Raw genomic sequence first — 25,010 nt, 5'->3', positions numbered from 1 at the left:
GAATCGCCGCAGGCCGCACGCCTGTGATGGTTCAACCCCCCCCGTTCCCACCACCGCGGCCCCGTGTCCCCCGCTCCAGGACCTCACCTCCGGAGCCGCTTCACCCGCGCAGGGCTCGGCGGAGGGAGACCGGAGCTGCCGCAGTGCACACCGGTTACCGTAGTCCCTCCGCGCCGCCATTTCAGCGTGCGGCCCGCGCCGACCCCGCGCCATGGAGAGCGGCTTCGGCTCCGACTTCGGCTCCGACTTCAGCTCCGGGGCTGGCGGCGGGGGGGGGAAGCTGGACCCGGGGCTCATCATGGAGCAGGTGAAGGTGCAGATCGCCGTGGCCAACGCTCAGGAGCTCTTGCAGGTCAGGAGGGGCTCCCGGCCTTGCTCTGTGCCGGGCAGGGAGGGGGACCCCCGGGGATCGGGACGGGGATGGGAACGGAGCCGGCCCTGGGAGGAGGGAGAACGCGATCGCGGTCGGTGCTGCCGGCACGGTCCGGCTGGGCCGGGGCCCGCGGCCCCTCACGGCCTCTCTCGGCAGCGCATGACGGACAAGTGCTTTCGGAAGTGCATCGGGAAGCCTGGCGGAGCCCTGGACAACTCGGAGCAGGTGAGCGCGGTGGTGGCCGGGGGGGCTGCAGCGGCAGCCGAGCCCCGGGGGCAGGCGCTGAGGGCCCCGTGTCCCGCAGAAGTGCATCGCCATGTGCATGGACCGCTACATGGACGCCTGGAACACGGTTTCCCGAGCCTACAACTCGCGGCTGCAGCGGGAGAGAGCCAACATGTGAGGAGCCGTCGCTCCTGGAGCAGGGCAGGACCGTGTGGGCCCGGGAGGAGCGGTGGCTGCGGTGGAACCCTGCGGCCCTGCCAGCCCCGACCATGGCAGAGCAATAACCCCTTGAGCCTTCTGCAGCCATTGGCTTTTATTGGCAACCAGCCCCAGGAGCGAGGGACTTCTCCAGCCTCGAGGACCACCCTGAGCTGCTTGGTTCCAGACCGGCCGTGGAGCAGCTGGTAAATCCCTGCTGGAAGGGCTGCGGGAGGCAAGGAGCATCCTATGGACAAGGAGCACCCAGCCCTGCCACGGAAGCAAGCATGGACAGGATGGGAAGGGTTGGGAAATCCTTGGGTTGAGTGCATTCTACAATAAAACCTGTTGTGTGGCTGTGATGTTTTGTAACCTCTGGCACAGAATGTTCCTCTTAGGTAAAACTTAGGTTTCTGAGGGAGAAGCACTTCTGCAGCAGGATGGGGGTCAGTGTGGTTGGTGGCTCTATGAAGGAACTAAAGCGTTCTCACACAGGGTGAACTGTTAGGGGATAATGGGGTATTTGGATGAATGGAAACTGGGGTTTGCCATCCAGTCTGGGTAGAACAATTGCTTGAAAATAAAGTGCTTCCCAGCCAGGTTTGCTTAGAGGCCTTGTAACTTCCTGGCTGTATGAGTTTTGTGGTGCTCCCTGTACAGCAGTCCTGGTTCATTGATCAGAGCATCCCACAGTGTTCGAGCCATGGGTCTGAACCCAGCTTGAGCCAAGCTGTGCCTGGAAGCCACGGCTGCCACCTTGCTACCCTTGGAGCTGGGGAAGTTGTGGGTTTGGGTTGGGAAAGAAGAAACCTCTTGCTATACCTAGATGCAGAGTTTAAGTGCTAAAGATTAGGAAGGGGGTTGGGATAGAAGCTGCTGTTCAGTTTGGTGGTTGGATTTATGGGATGTAGAAGCTATACAGACATGTAGCAGCCTTCTGGTACCTAAAGGGGGCCAAGAAAGAAGTTTAAGAGGGGCTTTGGCCAAAGGCCTGTAGGGACAGGCCAAGGGGAATGGCTTAAACCTGCCAGAGGGGAGACTGAGCTGAGCTCTGAGGCAGATGTTTCAGTCACCCCTCCCACTAGAAAGGCTACATTTTAATGCATGGGATATTTGGCCAGGTCTTAAGATGAACAGGCCTCCTTTATTTATAGAAAATGTCTAGAATTGTACCTTTCTATGCAAAGCACTTATCAAATGCCCTAGTCTCACGGTCGCTGTGGGTCACACAACACTGGCATTGGCTTGGCCATCATCACTCCTTTGCAGCAACAGAACAAGTGTTGAGGGGTTAGTGCATCGTCTGACAATGACTCTTCTCATTTGTCTTCCCTGAGTGGTGAAACAGCTTCAGAGCTTGAGGTTCTGTGCAATCCAGCCCTGCACGGCTGTGACTTTGGTGTAGACCCCAGGGAAGTGAGGCCTGGCACAGCCATAGCCCCAGCTGGTGATTCCTGCTAGAAACCACTTCCCGGAGGGTTCTTTACAAGCCAGGGGCCCGCCTGCATCGCCCTGCAGAAAGGAGAAGGGACCTGGATCAAGGCGAAGCAGCAGCCCAGCCCTCCCCATCTGAGGTGTTCCTCCTCCCCAGGACAGAGTGTTTGCTGTCCTGCTCCCCACCTCCCCTGGAGCCTGCTTCCGAGCTGGAGGGCTCCTCAGTGATGTGCTTGTGTGAGGTTAGGGTTTGGAGCATGGAAGAGTGTTGGGAGGCACAAAGAAGGCCACGAAATGGGCTCCATGGTGTTCCTGTGGTCTCTTGCTTGGCATTACCTCTGTGCCTCATTCCCCAACCTGTCCTAGGTTGGTGGGACAAGCAGCATGAGGGGCCTGGGTGAGTGCAAGTGCCAGTGGGGATGGATGGACAGAGAGCTGAGCTGGAGGGAGGCAGGGCTGGGCTCTGTCCCTGCTGCAGTGTTTGCTGTCTCACACTCACTGAACAGCTGTCGACGGTGCCGTGCGGGAAGCCAGCGCACAGCATCCTGCTGCTGATCTGCACTGGGTAGAACTTCTTGCAGGCCTGGTCTCCAATCATGTTCACGGCTGCTTTTTGCAGGTGCTTTGCCATGAGACCTGGAGGAGACAAACGGAGCCCTTAGCTTGGTGCAGTGTGGGAGGAGGACATGGAGCAGGCTCTGGAAGGTGAACCAGGCCTCATCCTTCCCAGCAGAGCAAGCACTGGGAGGTCCCTTGGGTGTGCGGTTTGGCAGGCAGCTCATTGACCAGATAGAAATGGTATCGGGGTGGTTCTTGTGCTGCAGGGATGGGGAGCACTGTGGCTGCTATGGAGAAAGCTTGGGAAGGCTGCAAGAGGGCAGAGGTGTAACCAGATGGAGGAGTACAATGCACATGGGGAGGAAACTGGGGTGACACCAGGCTTTGCCCAGGTTGGTGTCGCTTGGTGGGGGAGTGCTTGGGACACTGGAGTGGGAATGGGGATGTTTGGGCTCACAGGGTAGCATGGATGTGAGAGAACCTCCTCAACTGGTACCTCCTTCCTTCGTGGAGCCCCAGCCTGTGATGAAGCATCTGGCTCCTTCATGGAAGATGTGGGAATTGTGCGGGAGACAGATGGGTTTGATGGTGCTGCTGAAGCTGACGGGCGCGCTCAGCTCTAGCAGGGCCACGTCGTAGTCCAGGCTGTAGACGTTGTAGAAAGGGTGCTTGTAGATACGGAATATTTTCTCCACTTTGCCATCGACGCCATTCAGGAAGGGGGTTCCTAGAAAGGCCACCCACATTTTGGGGTCACTGTAACTGCAGAAAGACAGCAAACCTGGCTGTTAGGAGCATGGCCTCACAAGGAGGGCTGTTCCTCCACTTGTGGGGCTGTGCCTGGCAGTGTTCAAGGCCAGGTTGGACACGGGGCTTGGAGCAGCTGCTCCAGTGGAAGGGGTCCCTGCCCCTGGCAGGGGTTGGAGCTGGAGGAGCTTTAAGGTCCCTTCCAACCCAACCCATTCTGTGCTTTTCTGATTCATTCCTCTTGACACTTACCCGTAGTGTACATCTGCCCTAGTGTGTGCTTCCAGTGGGGCACAGCATCGCAGCCACGGTGCTGGATGCGAGGAGCGGGGAGGGCAGCAGGGTTTATGGGACTTGGCTTCCCCAGCCCATCTGCGACTTACATATCAAAGCAGTGAGCTGCAGAGAGCAGCCACCGGTCGGCAATGAGCACAGCCCCACACTTGTGCTCCTTGCGCCGCAGCCAGAGGCTCACTTGCCAGGGCCATTCTCCTCGAGCCGCGGTGCTGCCACCCACGATCTTGCTGAAGGCCAGAGCGGTCGTCGAGCCACAATCTGGGACAGAGGAACAGGAACTGTGGTTTTAAATACCAGTTGGTGAGGGGGATAACTACCCTGCTCCATTCATTGGGCAGCCTTCGGGGGAGACCATAGGGCACCCATCTGAGCGGAGGCTTGGCAGACATGGAATGGTTTGGGAGCTCCTACTTGGTATCCCAAGGAGCAGTCCTGGGGATGACAGGACATCTGGACTGCCACACTGAGCAGAGCTGTCCTGCCAGCTTGTCCTTACTGGCTAGAAGGCCTGAGTGCTGGGGAATGGGTCTGATGGTTCTAACAGAGATGCCACATTTTCTGACATAGAATTTGATCTCTGCTCATCCGTGTTCATCTTGTTATGGGCTCGGGCAGAGCAAGAAGGGGCTGGGGCAGGTACCCAGCATAAAACATGGGGCCCAAGACCCGTGTGAAGCTGGTGGGTTGGGCAGTGTGAAATAAGGCCGGGCAGCAGTTGTGGTGCTCACCACAGTTGCGCTCATCGAAGCCGTTGCTGCAGTCCATGATGCCATCACATTCAGGGTTTTCTTTTCCAATACAGACCTTGCTGGAGCACTCAAAGGTGAGGCTGGTACAAGGCACCACTGGAAGGCAATAATCCATACCCTGCTCAGTACCTGCTGTGCTGGGGCTGGAGGTCTCATCCCAACACAGCAATGAATCAGCTTTACCTGGGGTTTGGGTGGGCTCGGCAGCCTCACTGGTTTCCAGTACTGGGGAGGTTTCCTTCATGCTTGTGGTTGTCCTCATCCCCAGCGTGGTTCTGTTGTCAGGACCTGCAGATGCTGGGCTGGGCTGGTGGCTGAGAACGGCTGTGGGAGCTGAACTGGAAGGGCTGCCTGGGCCAGGACTGGGCAACTGTGAGATGGTGCCCAGGATCCAGTCCTGGAGCTTGGTAACTCTGGAGTACACACCGGGCTTCATAGCCTGGGCACAGCCAATGCCCCAGCTCACGATGCCAGCCAGGTAAAACGTGCCTGGGGTCACCTCACAGGCCAAGGGCCCTCCTGAATCTCCCTGGGGAAGAAGAAGCAAGGCAATGGCTGCTCGGTCTCATCTCCCCAGTCCAAGTTCACATGGGAGCTGCTGCTTGGCCACACCAGGGGGATTTGGCTCACTCTTTCTCCAGCCCTGCAGGTCTGCAGCGTGTGTGCAAGACCTGAGCGGGCAGAGGCTGGATGTGGATCAGTGGCTGTGCACATACAAGTGACATCGGTAGCTCCTGACAGCACCTTTCCACCGGTGCAGGATGGGCACCACCAGCTACCACTGCCTCGCTGCCACAGGAGATGTGCTCCATCCAGACTGGCCACACAGCGCAGTGAGATGCTGGTGCTCAACCTCAGGGGGCTTTATTTACTCTTCTAAAGCTCCAAGGCCATGGGCTGGGGTCTTTGAGCTAAGGGATATGTGGATTACAGCACCTGAGTTAACACTTCCCAAGGACATGCTGAGGCTGGGAGTTAGCCCAGCTTTCTGGAACCAGCCACAGATGAGTAGAGACAAATCCCAGCCTCTTACCTGGCATGAGTCTACCTTCCCCTCCAGGAAGCCAGCACAGATCATCCGGTCAGTGAGGGAGAAGTTGTAGAGGAAGTCACAGGTTTTCTGGTCTATGATGCTCACAGAGGCTCTCTGCAGGACCTCAGGCTTGGTGGCTGCGTGGAAACCACAGCATTAGGGAGTGGAAACTCGTGGCTTTTAGACTGACCCAGCCCGGATTTGAGGAAACCAGACTCTAATCCCATAGTCCTGCATCAGCTCTCAGCAGTCACAGAATCATAGAATAGTTAGGGTTGGAAAGGACCTTAAGATCATCCAGTTCCAGCCCCCTGCCATGAGCAGGGACACCTCACACTAAACCATATCACCCAAGGCTTCATCCAACCTGGCCTTGAACACTGCCAGGGATGGAGCATTCACAGCTTCCCCTGGGCAACCCATTCCAGTGCCTCAGCACCCTCACAGTAGAGAATTTCTTCCTTATATCCAATCTAAACTTCCCCTGTTTAAGTCTGAACCCATTACCCCTTGTCCTGTCTCTGCAGTCCCTAATGAAGAGTCCCTCCCCAGCATCCTGGTGCTCCTGGCTTTCTACATTGCAGTGTCATCAGGATGCACTTTCCTGCCCGTGCAGAGGATACTGCACACAGGCAGCACGTTCCTATTGTCCCAACAGCTTGTGAGCTCCTGGTTAACTGCTGGAGGGACATTTGGGCTTCTTTGGTAGCTCACGTGCTAAACCCTCCTCCTGCATTGGGATCTTTGCTTTTTCTGCTTGCTTGGAGCATCTTTGCAACAAGTGTGGGTGCTGAGGAGGGCACAGGGTCCTGATAGAGCTGCAGCAGGGCCCCTAGGCAGTGCTCCACTCTTGCTTAACTGCTGAGAGGAGCCCAGCACTGGTCCCTGCCGAGCTGCTCTCTCTCTTTTCTTGGCTGCTGGCTCCTAAGTAACTGTGGGTTAAGGCAGTGCTCTGTGTGCCCTTCTTGTGTCCCTGTTCCCATCCCCTGCCCTGGGTGAGGCCCAGGCTTTGCTGCCGATGCTGTCACTGCTCCCAAGCGGATGGGCTGGTGATGGATCACTGCTCACCATTCCCTTCTTGGAGGCTACCCCATCCAGAAATGACACATCGCTGGCCAACGGCAAACTCCTGCGCAGCGAGCGGGAGGCACAGGGGCTGGATGTGCTTGTTGAAGACCAGAGGCCTCTCCAGCTCAAGGACAGCCACGTCGAAGTCCAGCATGATCGGGTTGAAGAGGGGGTGCAGGATCACCCTTGTGATGTTGACTTTCACTGCACCTCCATCTGTTTCGTTGAGCGATGTTGTTCCCATGTAGGCTTCAATCTCTTCTGGATTTGTCCTGCAAATGCAGAATCCTAAGCATGCAAACACACACACGTGTGTGCCCAGCAGGAATTTGGACATTTAAACTGCAGACAACTCCTCATGATCAGTGTTTGAGACCTTACCTGGCAAAGCAGAGCTCAGCACATGGAACAGCCCTGCTAAGTCAGGCCTGAAGAGCTGCTCCCAGTGCCACACATTGGATGGCTCCTGAAGAGCAGGTGAACACTCAGTATTCCCCAAACCCTTTGTCCCTTTGGGAATTGTAGGGTCCTGATCACAAGTTCCCTGTTGTCTCCCAAGTCTGGGCTTCTTCATAACAAGCATACTTCGTCATGCTTGTTATGGATGCTGCACCCAGCTCATCCCTATGCCTTGTGTTAGCCTTTTCCCAGTGTTATCCCAGTGCTGCATGAAATGCTTGGGAAGTGGGTATGTGCTGGGTTACCAGCAATATGCTGGTGCCCTCAGTTGTTTCTCTAATGATTTCTAGTATCCCCTTGCTCTCTGATTGCCACTGCCCACAGAATTGCTGTTCTCATGGCAATATCCACAGTATTTCTGACCTCTTGTTCGGAATGGTAAAGCTGATGGAGACCCATAATCACCAAAAGCACTGCTTTTCTGTGATGTGCCTCACTTCACGCTTGCCAGCTTTGCTTTTCCCTTGCTGCTTTATAGCCAGGCTATTTAAAGCATAAGATCATCTCAAAATGCTTCATTGCTTGTCCCTCACCTTTTGTGCCTTCAGACAAGCATTATCCTCTTGCTACACATTTCTTTGTCTGGGCTATCAATTTGGGCTCTTGCTATGCAGGACTGAACTGAGCATCTTCCCTCTATTCCATGTGTAACAGCCAGTTTGTGAGGTTCTATTGAGGAAACTCTTGCTCTCGTGGCACCTTTCCACCCATTAGATGTGCAGTTCTTCCTCCCAGCCCAGGCTACTTTAACCTTTCTCTGCCTCATCCCAACCCCATTCCCTGTGGATCTCCAGCTATAACCAGTATTCACGTCCAATGGGTGTTCTTGGTTTTCCCATGTCGCAGTGGTGGGTTTGGCTCCATGGCCATGGGCGGGCGAGCTGGAGCAGCAGTGCAGGGATGGGCTCTTACTCATTGAAGCAGTGAGCTGCCGACAGCAGCCAGCGGTCCCCTATGATGGTGGCTCCACAGAAGTGCCTCGAGTCCTCTTTCAGGCTGACTTGCCAGGGCACCTCTCCTCTGGAAGCATCCGTTCCTCCGACAATCCTGATGGGTTTCGAGAAGCCAGGTCGCTGCCCGCACTCTGAACAGAAGGCAAAGCAAGGGGATGTGAGTGCTCCTAGCAGGAGACAATGAGGCTTTTGGTCTCTCAAAGCAGGGACAGGGTAGCCCAAGCCCTGCCTGCTGATCATAGCAGTCCCATAGAATCACGGAACCCCAGCCTGCTTTGGGATGGAAGGGACCTTAAAGCTCCTCCAGTTCCAACCCCCTGCCATGGGCAGGGACCCCTTCCACTGGAGCAGCTGCTCCAAGCCCCTGTGTCCAACCTGGCCTTGAGCACTGCCAGGGATGGGGCAGCCACAGCTTCTCTGGGCACCCTGTGCCAGCGCCTCAGCACCCTCCCAGGGAAGGGCTCAGCTCAGCAGAGGACCAATCCTGACCCTTGGAGCTGTACCTGCCCCAGCTGTGTGCTCCTACCTTGTGCTCCGGGTGCAGTCACTGCCTTGGGGGCAGCCGGGGCTGGTGAAGAGGTGGGGATTGCTCTGCTGGGGGTGGAGTTGAGCTCTTCAGGGTTGACCGCGTTACTGTCGGTGCTGGAGTGGGTTAGAGGGAGGGTGCGGGCTCCGGAGGTGGGGAACTCGGAAATAGCATCCAAGATCCAGTCTCTGAGCTTGGTAACACGAGTGTACACCCCAGGCCGCCTGGCTTCCGCACATCCAATGCCCCAGCTCACGATTCCCGCCAGGAAGAACTTGCCAGATGGTTCTTGGCAAACTAGGGGCCCACCAGAGTCGCCCTGCAAGAGAAGCTGGATGGTGAGCTCTGCCTGAGGATGCTCGGTACCCCTGCCTGCCCCAGCTCCCCTCTGCTTGTTCCCTCCAACCCACTGATGCTGAAGCATCTCCTGTGCTGGCCTTTGGCTCTCAAGCTGTGTGCCCTTGAGGTGCCAGAACACAAGGGCACCCTCCATAAAACCTGGGGTAACCATTTCTGTCAGATCCTGCTCCTTGAAGTGCTACTTGGTGCATACTGGGAGCAGTGGGGTCTCTGGCTGCCCAGGGCAAAGCTTACCTGGCAGGAGTCTATTTTCCCCTCCAGGTAGCCAGCGCACAGCATCCTGTCAGTGAGGGCATGGCTGTAGAGGCTGGAGCACAGTGTCTGGTCCAGCAGCTCCACTGTTGCTTTCTGCAGGTATTCAGGCTTCACCACTGAATGAGAAAGATGCGATCATGAGCAGGGAGCCCCTGTCCCAGCCCAGCACCATGGCCCAGGTCCCCTTCCCTGGTGCCTCTTGCCCTGCTCCCACCCCACCAGCATCACTTTGCTCACAGAAATCCTCCTTGAGGTAGCCCCAGCCAGAGATCAGGCACTTCTTGCTGGTGGGGAAGTGGTGCCCAGCATCGGGCAGGCACACGGGCTGGATGTACTTGGTGAAGCTCACGGGTCTCTTCAGCTCCAGCACGGCCACGTCGTAGTCGGCCGTGTCAGTGTTGTAGGAGGGATGCGGGATGATCCGTGCGATGCCCATCTTCACCGCACCGCTGTCCGAGCCTCTGAGCGAGGTGGTCCCTGTGTAAGCTGCCCACATGGCTGGGTCCTGAAACCTGCAAGAGAGAGACAGCCAGGACCATTGATCCTGCCCATCGCTGCAGCACCGCTGGGACAGCAGCTCCCCATGGCATCACTGGGTAAGGAAGGAAACGGGGGTGCAGCAGGAGCTGGGAGGCAACAGCAGCCTCTGGGGGTGCTGGAGCTTACTCAGTGAAGCAGTGGGCAGCAGACACCAGCCACTTCTCCGTGAGGATGGCGGCTCCACAGAAGTGCTCGTTGTTCTCTCGCAGGCTCACTTGCCATGGGAACTCCCCTCTGGATGCCTCCGAGCCCCCCACTATCCTGCCGGCAGTCTGCATGGCCGGGCGGCTCCCACACTCTGCAAGGGACGGGGAGAGCCGGTGCCTTGGGATGCTGCACCCGGCAAAGTGCCCTCAGGATCGAGGGGGAAAACCAGCTTCAGCTGCGGGCACGCTCCCAGCATGGGGATGGTGCCAGGGGTGGCACTGGGGTGTCTCTGGGATGTCACTGGGGTGTCACTGGGGTGTCTCTGGGGTGTCTCTGGGGTGTCTGTGGGATGTCACTGGGATGTCACTGGGGTGTCACTGGGGTGTCACTGGGATGTCACTGGGGTGTCACTGGGGTGTCTCTGGGCTGTCACTGGGGTGTCTCTGGGGTGTCACACGTTAACCTGCGGGCTTGGAGGAGTGAGGTGCAGAGCCCTGGCCCATCACAACATCCTCCCTGGTTCCTTCTAAAGCAGGAAGTTCAGCAGAGGAGCCCCTTGTTCCACAGGCTCAGCCTTGCCTTGTGATGTGCTCCCAGCAGCTCATGGGCTTGTGGTGCTCACCCAGCATTGCCACCCCACCGCAATAGTGGGTCTTGTGATGACCCTTCACAGTTGGTGGGGGGACCAAGGTGTTTCTAAGCTGTAGTTGCCCTCATCCTGATGCAGACACCACCATTGGCCTGACAAGATGTGCTGAGTCCTTGGCTCTCATCAGTGCCACAAGCCCAGTGGAACTTCAGCTGTCAAGGTCTGCAGCAGTGGGTAATGGCCCATGGCCAGGAGCCTTGCTGTGCCCATCCAGCTCCAACCCCTGCCCTGGGCAGGGACCCCTCCCACTGGAGCAGCTGCTCCAAGCCCCTGTGTCCAACCTGGCCTTGAACACTGCCAGGGATGGGGCAGCCACAGCTTCTCTGGGCACCCTGTGCCAGCGCCTCAGCACCCTCACAGGGAACAGCTTCTGCCTAAGAGCTCAGCTCAGTCTCCCCTGGGGCAGGTTCAAGCCATTCCCCTTGGCCTGTCCCTACATCCCTTGTCCCAAGCCCCTCTCCAGGTTTCCTGCAGCCCCTTTAGGCACTGGAGCTGTTCTAAGGGCTCCCCTTAAGGAGCCTTCTCCTCTCCAGGCTGAGCAGGATGGGGCACAAACGGCTGCACCCGCAGGCAACGGCTCCTCCTGCTGCTGGCTCTTACCTGATCTCAGACCAGGTCTGCGGGGAGAAACCTCACTGGGACCTGTGACAAAGTGGAAGGAATGGGAATCTTTGAGTAATGGGGATCAGTGAGGAGTGGGGCTCAGTAAGAAATGGGGATCAATGAGGAGTGGGGATCAGTGAGGAATGGGGATCAGTGAGGAATGGGGCTCTGTGCTCTCAAGGACTCCGCCGCTCCCGGGCCAGGGCTGGCAGAGGCTTTGCTTCCTCTCCTCCTGCCTGGTGATGGCTTCCCCTGCCCCACAGCCAGCAGTGAGCTCCTGGCCCTTTTCCCTTCCCCAGCTCCCTGCAGCCCTCAAGGCTTTGGGATGATCCCAGGTTCCCAGAGAGATTCCAAAGGATTCCCAGGAGGAGGCTCCGAAGCTGAACGTGTGCAGGGATGATGCCTAAAGCAGGGGCCTATCTCAGCCCCCTCCACGTGGGCTGCACAAGGGTCCCAAATGGGGCATCCACTCCCTCCTTGCAGGGAGTGCAGAGGAACCCACAGCCTCATGTTTTCCAGGCTCGTGTAGGGTTAAATCTGCTGGAGCTGGAGTCCTGTGGCCACAGAAGCTCCCAAAGGGAAAGGAGTTCCCATTCTGGTGGCTCCAGAGAATAACTCAAATATGAGAAGCATCCCCCTGAGCAGGAATGGTCACTGCAGCTCCAAGGGCTGCCCATGGCTGGTACAGACAAGGCAGCAATCAGCCCCCTGCAGCTCCAGCTTTTATCCCTCAGGCTCTTTCCAGGCGCCAAAGAAAAGCCAAAGAAGCTGCAATTTATGCTTCGGGCTCTGTGGTTGCTGCAGGCGCCCAAAGCTGCACTTGTAGGACCAGATTCCTGTTGGAATGGGACCTAGGGACTGGTCACAGCTACCAAGATCCAGGCTTGTTCCTGCTGCTCTCTGGTGAGGCTGGGGGCACCTGGGGGACGGGCAGAGCATCTTCTGTTGGACTGCTTGGCTGCCTCCATCTCTAACACTGCTGCTGGGCAGGAGCCTCAGCGGCACATCCAGAGCTAAAGCCCTGCTTGAGTGTCTGAGCCGTGGGTCGTGGTTGTGCCTTTGGGGCTGGCACCTTGTTCTGCCCTACCTGTAAGAGAAGCCGAGGATATGGTCCCATAGGCAGCCAGGGAGAGCCCCTGCTTGTGCAGAGCAGCCGCCAGCCCCTGCCGCAGGGCTGCCTCCTCCATGGTGGAGCTCAGGGGATGCGAGTCCTGGGGAGCGAAGCGGAGGCGGAAGCGGACGATCACGGATGAAGAGTTTCCATTCCTGCTGGAAGGATCAATGGGAACGTTGGCTCTGTGGCCAGGACAAGGGGCAGGGAACGTGGGGGGAAGTAAAACTGAGTCTGAACAAGTCAAGGTGTGAGTTTCTCCATGTTGAAATGGTCTTTTGCAATGTTCTCTATGGCCCAAAGTTCAGCTTTGGTTGGACAAAGCTGTTTTCCTCTGTCTGTCTGACTGCCTTTCCAAAGGGAAGAACCCAGCACATTGGTGTGAGCCTGGAAAATCCAGCCTTGCCCAAGAAGCAGTTTAAACCTGCACTGGGTTTGGACAAGGACACAGACGTGAGCTCACCTTTGGGATGGAGAAGGAGCTGGACCATGCGCTGCCAGCCTGCAGAGAGCTGCCTCCACTCACCTGTAGCCCAGAATGGTGCAGCCAGTGCACATCCAGTCCAAGGGGGACTCCTGGAAGCTGGACAGGAACTGCAAAGCAAAGAGCGATGGTCAGGCAGGTACTGGGCACAGGAGCCCTGGGTGATGGGGCTGGACCATGCCTGGGAGTCTCAGGGAGCCCAAGCATCTCCCCTATGCTGTGGGCAGCAGCGGTACCCGTGTCTGCCCCATGTGGAACCCTATTCCCGAGGCTGGGAAGCTGGGCCCTGAGGAGCCAGCTCCGTCCTTCCCAAGCCTTCTCCTGCAAGGCCAGAGGGACTCACCAGCCTCTCGAGAGCAGGCGTCAGCACCCTGTAGTACTCCGAGCTCTCCGTCTGCAGGCTGCTGTTGAAGGCAATGCCCCCCAGCTCCACCGTGTGCTCGAAGCTGGTCTCTCCGCTGGGATAACAGGCTGCCAGAGAGGGAAGGGGGCTGGCCCAGGCACAAAGCACAGGTGGAGGTGCGGGGCCATGGTGAGACCCAGCTTTCCTCACTGCCTGCTTTGGAGCAGGGCTCTCATCGTGTCCTTTAGATCCCCCCCCCTTCCACTTTAAGCAGCTTGAGTGTCCCTGACTGCCGCTGCCTGCTTTGGGGGTGCCCCATGGCAGGGCTGGGCTGCCCTGCAACAGGAGAACCTGGCAAAGAGCTTGTTTGAGCTTGAAAATGGTGGATCCTGTTCAAACCTAAACTTTTGCCCCATCCCTGGCAGTGCTCAAGGCCAGGTTGGACACAGGGGCTTGGAGCAGCTGCTCCAGTGGAAGGGGTCCCTGCCCGGGGCAGGGGTTGGAGCTGGAGGAGCTTTAAGGCCCCTTCCAACCATTCCATGATTCTCTGATTCTACAAAAGGTTCCTCCAGTGAAGTGCAGGGACAGGAAATGTGAGAGTCACAGGGGGAGATTAGAGGATAGAATCATGGAATGATTGAGCTTGGATAAGACCTTTAAGGTCTTACCGTAACCCAGCACTGCCAAGTCCACCACTAACCCCTGTCCCCAAGCACCACATCTTTAAATACACTGTGGGAAATGGTGTTGAGCTAAAGCCTGGGTAGACAACATCCACATCCTTGAGGATCCACTGAGTAATCCTGGCATAGAAGGAGTTGAGGGTAGTGAAGCAGGAGAGGAACGGAGCAGATGTGTCACACAGCACCGAAGATCAAGTGCAGTTTGGGGGGAGCTGACTGCATTTTGGCCTCAGCAGAAGGCTTTGGGGGTCTGTGCTGTGAGGACTGAGCTGTGCAGGTCACTGGGGTTCTGGAGCATAGAAACACATGGGGCTGCACACTCACCCAGCAGGATCCCCAGGTACAGGGCTGTGATGCTGCCCACCACGGCAGCAGCAATGGTTCCCTTCCAGCAGCTGGCACTGAGTCCCCTCCTGTGGGTGCCCAGCTCTGGCTTTACCTGGTCCATGCTTTCTGAGCAGCTCTACAAAGGGCCCCTGTGATCAAAAAGAGAAGGAAAAGGACAAGAGATCAAAGGATGGATGCACACTGCATCCCCTCCAACCAGTGCATTAGCACAAGAGATCAAAGGATGGATGCACACTGCATCCCCTCCAACCAGTGCATTAGCACAAGAGATCAAAGGATGGATGCACACTGCATCCCCTCCAACCAGTGCATTAGCACAAGAGGTCAAAGGATGGATGCACACTGCATCCCCTCTGGGACATTAACACATCAACCATGGTGGCCCATCACTGAGCACAGCCACGTACATTGTGAGTACAAAGCAGCCTGATGCCTCCATCCCCCTGCTTTGCACAGCACTTTTGGTGACACAAGCTCTAGGTGAGTTCTGAACCAGTGTCCCAGCATCACTGGGGTCCAACCAGGCCCCAAATAACATGACTGGGCTGTAGTCACATCCTTGAACAGGAAACTGCAGCCTGGATAGGGAGCTATGGGGGGAAACCTGTCTGGACTCTGGCCAGTGAATGTACCAAAGGCAATTGGGATGGAAAACCTCTAGAATCCTTGGCTGTTTCTATTGCACCATTCCAACTTGGCTACTGGAATCCTGGCCCTAGGCTGCCTGTATTCCCCCAGTATACATCCTGTACACCACAGTGTTTAGTTCTGCTGCCAGTGCATACTTGCATGGAGCAATTCATATGTGCTTGACTTACAGCTCTGCTGCTATCCTGGTGAGCAGCTCCTCCTCCCCTGTGGTCAGCACTGGTGCTCCCAGTATCTTGCTCCAAGGGGTACAAACAACCTGCAGAGGAATCAAAGTCCCTTCATGTGACCTTTCCTGCTTCCTGAGATCAGCTCAATGGCCTCTGGTATACTGGGTTCACTGTGTCAGTGCTTTTCATGCAGTGATAGGGGCCAGGACTCCTCTGGATCCCAAAAGTGCCCAAAATAGGGCACTTCTCTTGGTTTTCTGATTGCTTTCTTGTAGTAAAGTGAGCCTGCAGCTGGCCTTCTTTTGCATGTCATCAACCAGCTATTGATAGCAATGAAGGAGCCTGGGATATCCTGTATCCACAGCCATTCCATCAGCCATACATGTTAGTCACTCAGCTTCTCCTTCCTCAGTCCCATGGCACTGAGGGACACCTCATCTCATCACTTGAGAAGGTGCCCCTTGAGTGGCTGGGCTGCAGCAGCCGATGCCTCAACCAGGCTGTGACTCCAGCAAACAGGGCAGCCCTGGAGGAACAACCTTTTCTCATGTAAATGCATCAAGCCATGAAAGAGAAAGAGGGAGAAAAGGAGCCCAGGATGCAGGAAGCAGCAGAGCTGTTCAAGGAGAGCTTTTCAGTAGCTTCCAAGAGGCGTCAGCAGCTCTTTAAACTGGAGCTTCTAGATAAGAGATGTGAAAAGGCCACTTCTTTGTGAGGCAGCAGAGGGAAAGGGGGAGGAAGGGACAGCAGAGGAGACAACGGAAAATGTCAACTGTGCCATGAAAATCACCATCTCCCTAAGGATCCTCTGAGGCTCCTGGGAGATGGGCACCACCTCTGCTCTTCTGCTTCTTGGCACCTCAGGGTTCGTGTTCTCCACAGGAGTCTGGAGCCCTGGAGCCATCCATAGGATTGCCTTGGGAGATCTGCTCAGTTCTCAGCTGGTCCTGACAGGGACATCTCGAAGTGTGCAGTGGAATGGCACAAAACTAATGGTTTCTCCTGCCTCTGAGTAACCAAACTGGCACTGACACCCGCTCCTCTCATCAAGGAGGGCAAGAACGTAGCACGTGTGTCTTGTGTGTGCTCCTGGAGCGGGTCAGGAGCACAGCATGGGCAGGAGCAATGCAGGGACAAGGATCCAGCCTCTTCTCTTCCACTACCTGGAGTTTCTCTTTCTTTGCCTCTGTTGTGTCCTTCCCTTCACGTTTTCCCCTCCCAAGGCTTTTCCTTCCATCTTCCCAGTCCTCTCCAGCTCTTCCTGCTCAGTCTCCCTTCAGAGCAGGGATGCTCACACACATCTCATGCTGCTTTGCCCAGCTCCCTTCTCTTCAGCTTCTGTTCTTGGTCTGCAGCCCCTAGCAGCAGCCTCCCAGCACAAGGACACGAACCAAGCCCTCTGGTGAGCAGAGGAAAGGCACAGAGACAGAAGCAGAGGGAGGAAACGGTGGTACCCATGTCTCAAAAGTAAACTTCACTGATACATAATGAATGGGAGCAAACCCTCCTATGGCGGAGTCCAGGCTGCTCCGGAGCCTTTGTGCTGCACTTCTCTATTCTAGCATTATGGGGTGGTTTTCCCCAATGCTATGGCTATAAAGGGCACTTGAATTACTGCATGTGAACAGCCAAGTGTCAGCAGAGCATTTGCTTGATGTCACGTTAAGATGCTACTGTGACAGGGTTTGAATGGCCCAACACAGCGAGTGCTGAGCCTTCAGACACCAGGGCTGTAAAACTCCATCTCGTGGTCCAAGGTCATGCCTGGAAGTCCTCCCCCAGACAGAGCCCTTGCAAAACCACTCCGTTGGTATGGAAAATACGTGCCTTGCTTGGGGCAAACAGCAGCAACCTCAGGCAGCAAAGAGCATCTGGTCAAAGGTGGCTGGAGGACTTGATCAGGGAGATAAGACCTGAGGGGCTTCACAGGAGGAACGAGCAGAGAGCTGCTCCAGAAGGATAAAGCCTGGCATGAAAACACAGCCCTGGAGGAGCCTCACTTGGTGCATTCACCATAGAACAAAGCACATCCGTGCCACCAAACCATGAGCTTGGGCACAGCAGAGGAGATGGTCACTTGTGGCAAGTGAAAGCAGAAGCATGACCAGAGATGAAGAGATGTGGTGCGCAGTTTGGTGGCACAGCCTGGTAGTGAGGACAAAGAAGCCCCAGAACCTCACTTAAAATGAGGGCAAACCTTGTGATTTTATAGTTTACCCTTGGGAATTTCATTGTATGCAGATGGAGTTCAGCAGCCCCTGACAGGAGATAGACTCTCTTCCTAGAAGAGTGGATTTAGCACCAGAGTTATCTGCTGGGTGATGGTGCAAAGAGGTGTCGGTGTGGAGACACCAAAGCCCTGTGCAGCCGGCCAGTAGGACACAAGAGGAGAGGCCAGCGCTGCTCAGCATCACAACAGCTGGACCAGATGGTGCCTCCATAAGCATCCACATCACCAGGGTGACACAGACAAGCCAGGTTTGGCTAAGGTGGCCTTTCTGTTCCACGTGGCACCAGCATCTCCTGCCACCAACCTGGTTCCTGGAGCCACCCAACCCCCTTTTGCTTTAACTCATTTCCACCTCCTGTAACAGGAGGTGCAGAGAGGTGCATGCCCCCCCCAGCCCTCCGGAGGTTACTGCTTCCTCCTGCTTCGTGGGCTTGTGCTGCATTTCAAAGGCTGTGACCTCCTTCCAAGCAGAAAGAACCCCTCTCACCTAAGGGGCTGCAGAGCCTGTGCTGGGGCCACCTCTTCTCTATTGAGCAAAGACCCCCCCAGCACTGCCAGCATCTAGAACAAGGGTGTTCTGGCTGGCACCCAGTGCAGCGATGACCTGAGTGGGTGGGTGCCTGCTCACTGGCCTCGCTCTTTGGAGGTGCAGCGGGTTCAGCTCTGGTCCTGCTCGCACCAGGCCCATGGTGCTGTGCGGCCCTTGGTTATTGTCCCTCTTGGACTTCCAGGGTCTCTCGATGTACAGGTAAGCAGATCCCCTCCTGCCTGCCTGCTCTGCAGTCGCAGTTGGGACATGACCGGTGGCTGAGCTCCTCACTGCTTGTGTTAGCACCGGCAGCACAAGCTCAGCATCATTCCCACTTTGGAGATGCTCAGCCCCAAGCTCTCCCTTTGGTAACAGAGAACCAGGCAGATTTGTACCTGCAATCGCTTTCTAAAGCCATGGATTACACAGTAAAATAAAAGCTGCCTTCTTCCCCCCTCCCCCCCCAAGCCATTCTGGCCCAAAAGCTCCATACAGATGATAGTAAATACAGAATACACATGGGGAGTATCCAGTGAGCAAGGAAGCACTGTTTCTGTCCAGTTACTTTTCACAACAGAAACACTTTACCATTTGATCCTTTCTAGCTCACGAATGGCCAAGAAAAACTCACATCCTTAACTTCTGGCATCTCCTTTAGAGATAACCACCCCTCTCCCTTGGACACTGCATGTGGCCCAGTGCAAAGGCTGCTGGAGACAGGTAGGTCCTGATGGAGCTGGCGGAGGCACCGAGACTGGGGGTTCTTGGAAGAACAGGGGCTGCAGTCGATGCCTTTGTCCTGCAGATAACCTCACTCTTTCTGAGCAGCGTCCACACAGCAGAAGCAATGTGTGGAGTACCCACCTTCAGCTGCTGGTGCAGTCTGACAGGCATCGATGTGCATGGGCACAAACCCCTCCGTGCTGCTGTGGCCCTGTCCCCAAGCACAGGCTGCAGAACACTGTGCACACAAGGCTCCAACCCTGCACTGCGTTGCTTGTTCCCTTCACCCACAGGGACCTCCTTCCAGAAGGATACAGGGCAATATTCCTGAGCTCCACAGGGCTGGAAGATACGGCAGCATTCAAAGCCAGGCTGGATGTGGTTCTGAGCAACCTGATCCAGCTGAAGTTGACCTTTGAAGGTCCCTTCCTTCCAACCCAAACTATTCTATGGGTTCTGTCATTTTTTAGGTCCCTTCCAGCCCAAACCAGTCTGTGATTCTGATTCTCTGGTTTAGCCATAAGTGACTAAAGGAGGAAGCACTGAAGTTATTCGTGTCTCTTAGCTTAAATAAAAGGTTTGATGCAATTAAACCTATTAAAACCTATTAGAGATAAATTCAGAAAGAAGCCACTTTCTTAGAGCCAACAAAGCAAGAGGAATTTCCCCAAGCAGGATGGGGCGGGGGGGGGGAGGATGGGGGGGGGGATATATTCAAGTGGGGAGGAGCAATTCCAAATTCACACTGGTCTGGAAATGTCCAAGTTCGGGAGCAGGGATGGGACGGGACAGGACGGGACAGGAGGGATGCGGCTCTGCCTGCGCTGGAGCAGGGGGCGAGAAGCGCCCCGGGATGGGGGCAATGGCCGGGGTAGGGGCAGGTTTCACTCCTCTCTTCCCACCCTTGCCCAGGGAGCCCGGCAGCTCCAGGGAACCAGAAGGGGCTGTGAGGAGGGAGCAGGAACTCACCCGCTTCGCTCTTCCCGCTGCCACCAAGGTGGATTTTCCTTGGAAAGCTTCTCCCCGGAGCGGCGCCTCCCGACTCCCTCCCCCGGTGACCAGAGAAGAGGGTGGGAGGCACACGGGGATTTTGCATACGGAGCTTAAAGGCACAGCAGGAGCCCTGAGGAGCTCGTTTGTTGCCTTGATGCTCCTGCTCCCGCTCCTCCCAAGCCTGCAGCGGGGTCTGCAGCTCGCTCTCGGCTCCCATTCACTGCTGCCGGCGGTACCGGGGGCTCCCGTCAGCAGCGCTGAATTCACCCTGCACCAGAGACAGCCCCACGGGGTAAAAGCGGTGAAGGGGGCGCACGTCAAGTCCCCCCCTCCCTGCCTCAGTCACATCTACAGCGCTTGCAGCCCACGCTCTATTGATCGCAGCATCCCAGCCTGGGTTGGGTTGGAAGAGACCTTAAAGCTCATTCAGCTCCCAACACCTTCCACTAGAGCAGCTTGCTCCAAGCCCCATCCAACCTGGCTTTAATCACTGGCAACCAAAACCAACGGGCAGCTGGGGCCACCTTGGTCGTTGCAGATTTGCTCTACACACCATTACAGCATCCAGATACAGCAAACACCACACTAAAGCAATGTCATCCTCGAAATTCCACAGGACAAGCATAGTGATGCACTAGAAGGTACATGTGTGGATTAGGTTGGGCCAGGAGCTCTCCACTTCAACATCTGCCCGGGTGAGATCATGAACTGATTTGAGACAACGACTTAACTTGAAAGCAGGAGCTGACTGAAGAGCTTCCCAAGAAAGGATGTGAGGAATTGATGCAGGAATTTCAGTGTGCCCTGAAGGCAAGCTTCAAGCATCAGCTCTGCAATTCCTGTGCTTAATGGAGCCATCGGGATGGACGGCATCCTCCTTCCACAGACTCCCCAAGGGGCTTCTTGCTGCAATACTGAGGAAGTTGTAGAGGGATGAGATGCTTGGAAACAGTGAACACAAAATGCTTCTGCACATGCAGAAGTGGTCACGTAGGACACATCTTCAGTGAATACATCAGATGGGAGATGCTTAGAGCCACTCAGATAATCCATAGCGATGCATCGTGCACGTGTGGTATTGGTGGTCCAACCATGGGCCATGTTCATCAGAAGAGCAGTTGAGGGTCTCACCCGACCCAGATGCTGCCACGCTCCTGTTTGAGCAGTTCAGTTCCCCATTGGAGCATTACTCTGTGCCAAAACCAGTAACTTAGGCTTTACCTGTGGTTTTTAAACACATGCTCTGTCCATGTCTATGCACCAGATACAGTCAAAGTCACAGCTTGTTCATCGGGCTAATTCTGTGCTAGCATACAGGTCCATGTTTAAAGCTCGAACGCTAGCTACTGTTTCAACCACGACAGGATGAGGAGTATTTTAGGATGAGCTCTGTGGCCAGGCTGTATCTTCCCATTTACTACCCTTTATTTACCACAAAACCAGTTTTTCTGGTTTGGAACCCTCGTTGTATGAATGGCAGGCACTGTCTCTTGATGCCACAGCCACAGCCCCGCAGAAAGGCTGTCCTGCTGCAAGTCTTTCTTAGCTTGAAAGCCAGCTCACACAAGAAACACTTCCATTTCTGTCTTCCCATCTTATTGCTGTACCTCAAAGGGAAAGGCAGGCCACAGAGAAACCCACGGACACAAAGCCAGCATGGAAACGTGCCTGGGTTCTGGCTGTATTGTTCTTGGATGCTGTGATGCAAAGAGATGTTGGGGGAATGGGGACTGGTTAATGTGGGTTTGTTTCTTCGGGGCTTTTGACTCAAAAAAGTGCTTCCCCTGAATCCATCCAAGTTTTTAGGAATAGAATCCTTATTATGGGATTAAGAAAGTTCACTAAAGGCTTAGTATATGAGAGATGTAACCAAGAACTGCACTGACCTGACTTTGAGCATCAGCATCATTACTTTTAGCATTTTCATTCAAGTTTCTTGGGGGATGAACATCAGATGCTGCGAGGGCTGGAGCAGCTCTGCTCTGGAGCCAGGCTGAGAGAGCTGGGCTGGGGCAGCCTGGACAAGAGAAGGCTCCTGAAGGGGAGACCTGAGAGCAGCTTCAGTGCCTAAAGGGGCTGCAGGAAACCTGGAGAGGGGCTTGGGACAAGGGCCTGTAGGGACAGGCCAAGGGGAATGGCTTGAACCTGCCCGAGGGGAGACTGAGCTGAGCTCTGAGGCACAAGCTCTTCCCTGGGAGGGTGCTGAGGTGCTGGCACAGGGTGCCCAGAGAAGCTGTGGCTGCCCCATCCCTGGCAGTGCTCAAGACCAGGTTGGACACAGGGGCTTGGAGCAGCTGCTCCAGTGGAAGGGGTCCCTGCCCGTGGCAGGGGTTGGAGCTGGAGGAGCTTTAAGGTCCCTTCGACCCAACCCAGGCTGGGATCCTATGTTACAATCATTAAATGAAATCAGTCAGCTGCACTGAATGTACCTTCAAGTTTCCTACAGAACATTAAGTTTTACATTAAGCTGATCAGGGAGGCTTTTAAAAGACAAAATGCACGGCCTTGGTTTTTGATGGAAGTGATTGAACTGCCCAGGATCAGGGTCCAAACAGTCACAGCCACACTGGTGCAATAGTCAGCATGTAACTCAGTACTAGTTTAGACTTTAACTGGAGATACACCAATAGCTCCTCAATGCAGTTTTTCCTCATTGAATAACTAAAATCATACTTAAAACTACATGTGAAACTCCCAGAACCATAAGGTGAAGCACAGTGCTCCAAGCAGACCTACCTAGAACACAATGGGAATAAAGCAGCTGTTAAATACCTACAAGTTAAATGTCACCCATTCTTCTATTTTAATTCAGTTCTAAACAACTGGAAGTCTTTCCTAACCCACCCCACAGCATATGAGAGAACAAATGTTAAAACACACGTTCAAGTTGATGATAAAACTTAATACTTCACCATTAGAAAGCTACTGGCTTTTAGGTATATAAAAAGCTATTCCAAGTTACATTATGACTGAAAGACAATCAAGACAAGAAACCCACATCTTTGAGTCAAGTCTCTAAACTTGTTTTCTTGCTCTTTGTCAAGTTCATTATTTAAACACAATATTGGTTTCTCAGTTTAATATACATACTTATACAATGGCTTAAAGTAAGGCATAATCCAGCTGGCTGAAGGTTTCAGTACAATGTCTCTGTTGCTTTTATTAGTAGTAATTGGTTCAGATTACTGCTGGCAAGAGTAACATAGTCCACTAAAGAGGAGATGAGGGGGTTATTAAGAACAGCCAACATGGTTTTATGAGGGGGAAGTGTTGCCTTCAAGAGGCGATGACCTGGTTCAGGAACAGCACCACGGCCGCCCCTTGGGTCACTCGGTCCAAATGCTCACAGACACCAATGTGGTGGACGGCAAATGGCGTTTATTGAGAGAGAACATGGTGTTATATAGCCTAGGTTTAGGATGTCATTTCTGTCTGCTTGCATCGTAAAACTGGTATCATCACCTAAACGCTATTGGCTACCTGGAGAGGGGTCTTATCTTTCCGTACAGCACGATATCTTCCAGCCACCAGGCCCTATCTGCCTACAGGGAAGCCATGTTTGACCAACCTTGTAGCCTTCTATGAGGAAGTGACTCAGTGGAGGGATGATGGTAGAGCGGTAGATGTGGTTTTTCTTGATTTCAGTAAGGCATTTGATACTGTCTCCCACAGCATTCTCATAGATAAGCTAAGAAAGTGTGGGCTTGACGATCAGGTAGTGAGGTGGATCAAGAACTGGTTGAAAGGAAGAAGGCAGAGAGTTGTGGTCAATGGGGCAGAATCCAGCTGCAGGTCTGTGACCAGTGGAGTCCCTCAGGGGTCGGTGCTGGGACCAGTGCTGTTTCATATTTTCATCGACAACCTGGATGAGGGAACCGAGTGTACCCTCAGCAAGTTCACTGATGACACTGAACTGGGAGCAGTGGCTGACACACCAGAAGGCTGTGTTGCCATCCAGCGAGACCTGGACAGGCTGGAGAGTTGGGCAGGGAGAAACTTGATGAAATTCAACAAGGGCAAGTGTAGAGTCTTGCATCTGGGGAAGAACAACCCCATGTACCAGTACAGGTTGGGGGTTGACCTGCTGGAAAGGAGTGAAGGGGAAAGGGACCTGGGGGTCCTGGTGGATAGGAGGATGACCATGAGCCAGCAATGTGCCCTTGTGGCCAGGAAGGCAAATGGCATCCTAGGGTGCATTAGAAAGGGGGTGGTTAGTAGGGCAAGAGAGGTTCTCCTCCCCCTCTACTCTGCCTTGGTGAGGCTGCATCTGGAATATTGCGTCCAGTTCTGGGCCCCTCAGTTCAAGAAGGACAGGGAATTGCTTGAAAGAGTCCAGCACTGAGCCACAAAGATGATGAAGGGAGCGGAACAGCTCCCTTATGAGGCTGAGGGAGCTGGGTCTCTTTAGCTTGGAGGAGACTGAGGGGTGACCTCATCAGGGTTTACAGATATGTAAAGGGTGGGTGTCAGGATGATGGAGCTAGGCTTTTTTCAGTGATATCCAGTGGTAGGACAAGGGGCAATGGGTGTAAACTGGAGCATAGGAGGTTCCACGTTAACATCAGGAAGAACTCCTTTACTGTGAGAGTGCCAGAGCACTGGAACAGGTTGCCCAGGGGGGTTGTGGAGATATTCAAGGCCCGCCTGGACAAGTTCCTGTGTGATGTACTCTAGGTTACCCTGCTCTTGCAGGGGGGTTGGACTGGATGATCTTTTGAGGTCCCTTCCAACCCTCAGGATTCTGGGATTCTGTGAGACTGAAAAACTGTCTTCCACTGGGCGAGTGGGAGATCAGATGTAGTGCAGGCCTTTGGACTCAGGAAGCTTTCAAGATATTCACCACTGAATGAACTTAGCATCAGGGCTTGAAGGTTTAAGCAGAAGCTGCTCAAACTCTGAAGCCATAAATGTGGTTTTTACCATTTGCATTCTAGAAAAAGGACAGGATCAACCCAACACAAAGCAGAAACAGAAGGTGCCATCCAAAAAAGCCCAGGGTGAAGTTTTGGAAGACCTAGCGAAAAAGACAATGGTAGAAACTTAACAGCCAGACATCACAAGAGAATCCAACTCAACATGCCAATGGAGACTTCCAATTTAAAAGCATCACCTCTGATCACGTCACTATCATAATACTTTCATAAATGAGATAGACTCTTCAGAGCCTATCTTCCATGTCATTCTAGGATCCTAGAATACTTCAGATTTCTCTTTCAGTTTTAATAGGAAGTGTTTGAGGCTCTCTGGGATTGTAACTTCAGTGTAGAACAGACCAGGCACCTTTGATAAAACCAAATGTCCTTGGACGGAACAAATAATCTGCAACTCGTATCATCCCTCTGTATGTACCAAGACTCCATCATGTTATACAGGAAAATGCCCAATTTCAGGTGTATAAAATAAGACCAGATGCATCCCAAAAAGGTTTAAATTCACCAATTTAGTCCTTCCCAATGTCACATAGCAACAGGTGCAAAAGAACAGGTTAGCTCACAGCCTCATTCCAGAGCCTGACAGGTCATGCTTTGGCTACTCTTGGGACAAAGCATGACTGAGGCAGTTATTGAGGAGCAA

General features: G+C 54.5%; 2 protein-coding genes across 5 annotated transcripts; one reads left to right on the top strand and one right to left on the bottom strand.

Moving 5' to 3' along the window:
* Nucleotides 1–138: 138 nt before the first annotated feature.
* TIMM13 (translocase of inner mitochondrial membrane 13) lies at nucleotides 139–1,168 on the top strand. The gene is made up of 3 exons (XM_005141536.3): nucleotides 139–352; nucleotides 530–598; nucleotides 678–1,168. Exons 1-3 carry the CDS (start codon nucleotides 212–214, stop codon nucleotides 774–776), a joined length of 309 nt encoding a protein of 102 aa, XP_005141593.2. The 5' UTR covers nucleotides 139–211; the 3' UTR covers nucleotides 777–1,168.
* Nucleotides 1,169–1,929: 761 nt separating this feature from the next.
* Nucleotides 1,930–19,469, bottom strand: TMPRSS9 (transmembrane serine protease 9). 4 transcript variants are annotated; one of them, XM_034070808.1, is made up of 20 exons: nucleotides 19,413–19,469; nucleotides 14,962–15,050; nucleotides 14,120–14,271; nucleotides 13,113–13,240; nucleotides 12,812–12,879; nucleotides 12,262–12,443; nucleotides 11,172–11,213; nucleotides 9,902–10,073; nucleotides 9,473–9,747; nucleotides 9,215–9,351; nucleotides 8,621–8,939; nucleotides 8,054–8,225; nucleotides 6,683–6,954; nucleotides 5,615–5,751; nucleotides 4,765–5,110; nucleotides 4,561–4,677; nucleotides 3,919–4,090; nucleotides 3,285–3,550; nucleotides 2,730–2,866; nucleotides 1,930–2,308 (listed from the first exon to the last, which is right to left on the bottom strand). In XM_034070808.1, the coding sequence occupies exons 3-20, from the start codon at nucleotides 14,241–14,243 to the stop codon at nucleotides 2,147–2,149; spliced, it is 3,228 nt and encodes a 1,075-aa protein (XP_033926699.1). In that variant the 5' UTR covers nucleotides 14,244–14,271; nucleotides 14,962–15,050; nucleotides 19,413–19,469; the 3' UTR covers nucleotides 1,930–2,146. The 4 variants fall into 4 exon arrangements, with proteins under 4 accessions (XP_033926699.1, XP_033926700.1, XP_033926697.1 ...); XM_034070809.1 differs by having other exon boundaries at nucleotides 12,262–12,440; XM_034070806.1 differs by having other exon boundaries at nucleotides 4,561–5,110.
* Between the last annotated feature and the right edge of the window lie 5,541 nt (nucleotides 19,470–25,010).

Source organism: Melopsittacus undulatus, chromosome 19 (assembly GCF_012275295.1).
Source record: "Melopsittacus undulatus isolate bMelUnd1 chromosome 19, bMelUnd1.mat.Z, whole genome shotgun sequence".
NCBI classification, from domain to species: Eukaryota; Metazoa; Chordata; class Aves; order Psittaciformes; family Psittaculidae; genus Melopsittacus; species Melopsittacus undulatus.
The sequence above is the reverse complement of the archived record's forward strand: the minus strand, read 5'-3'. Positions and strand labels throughout refer to the sequence as shown.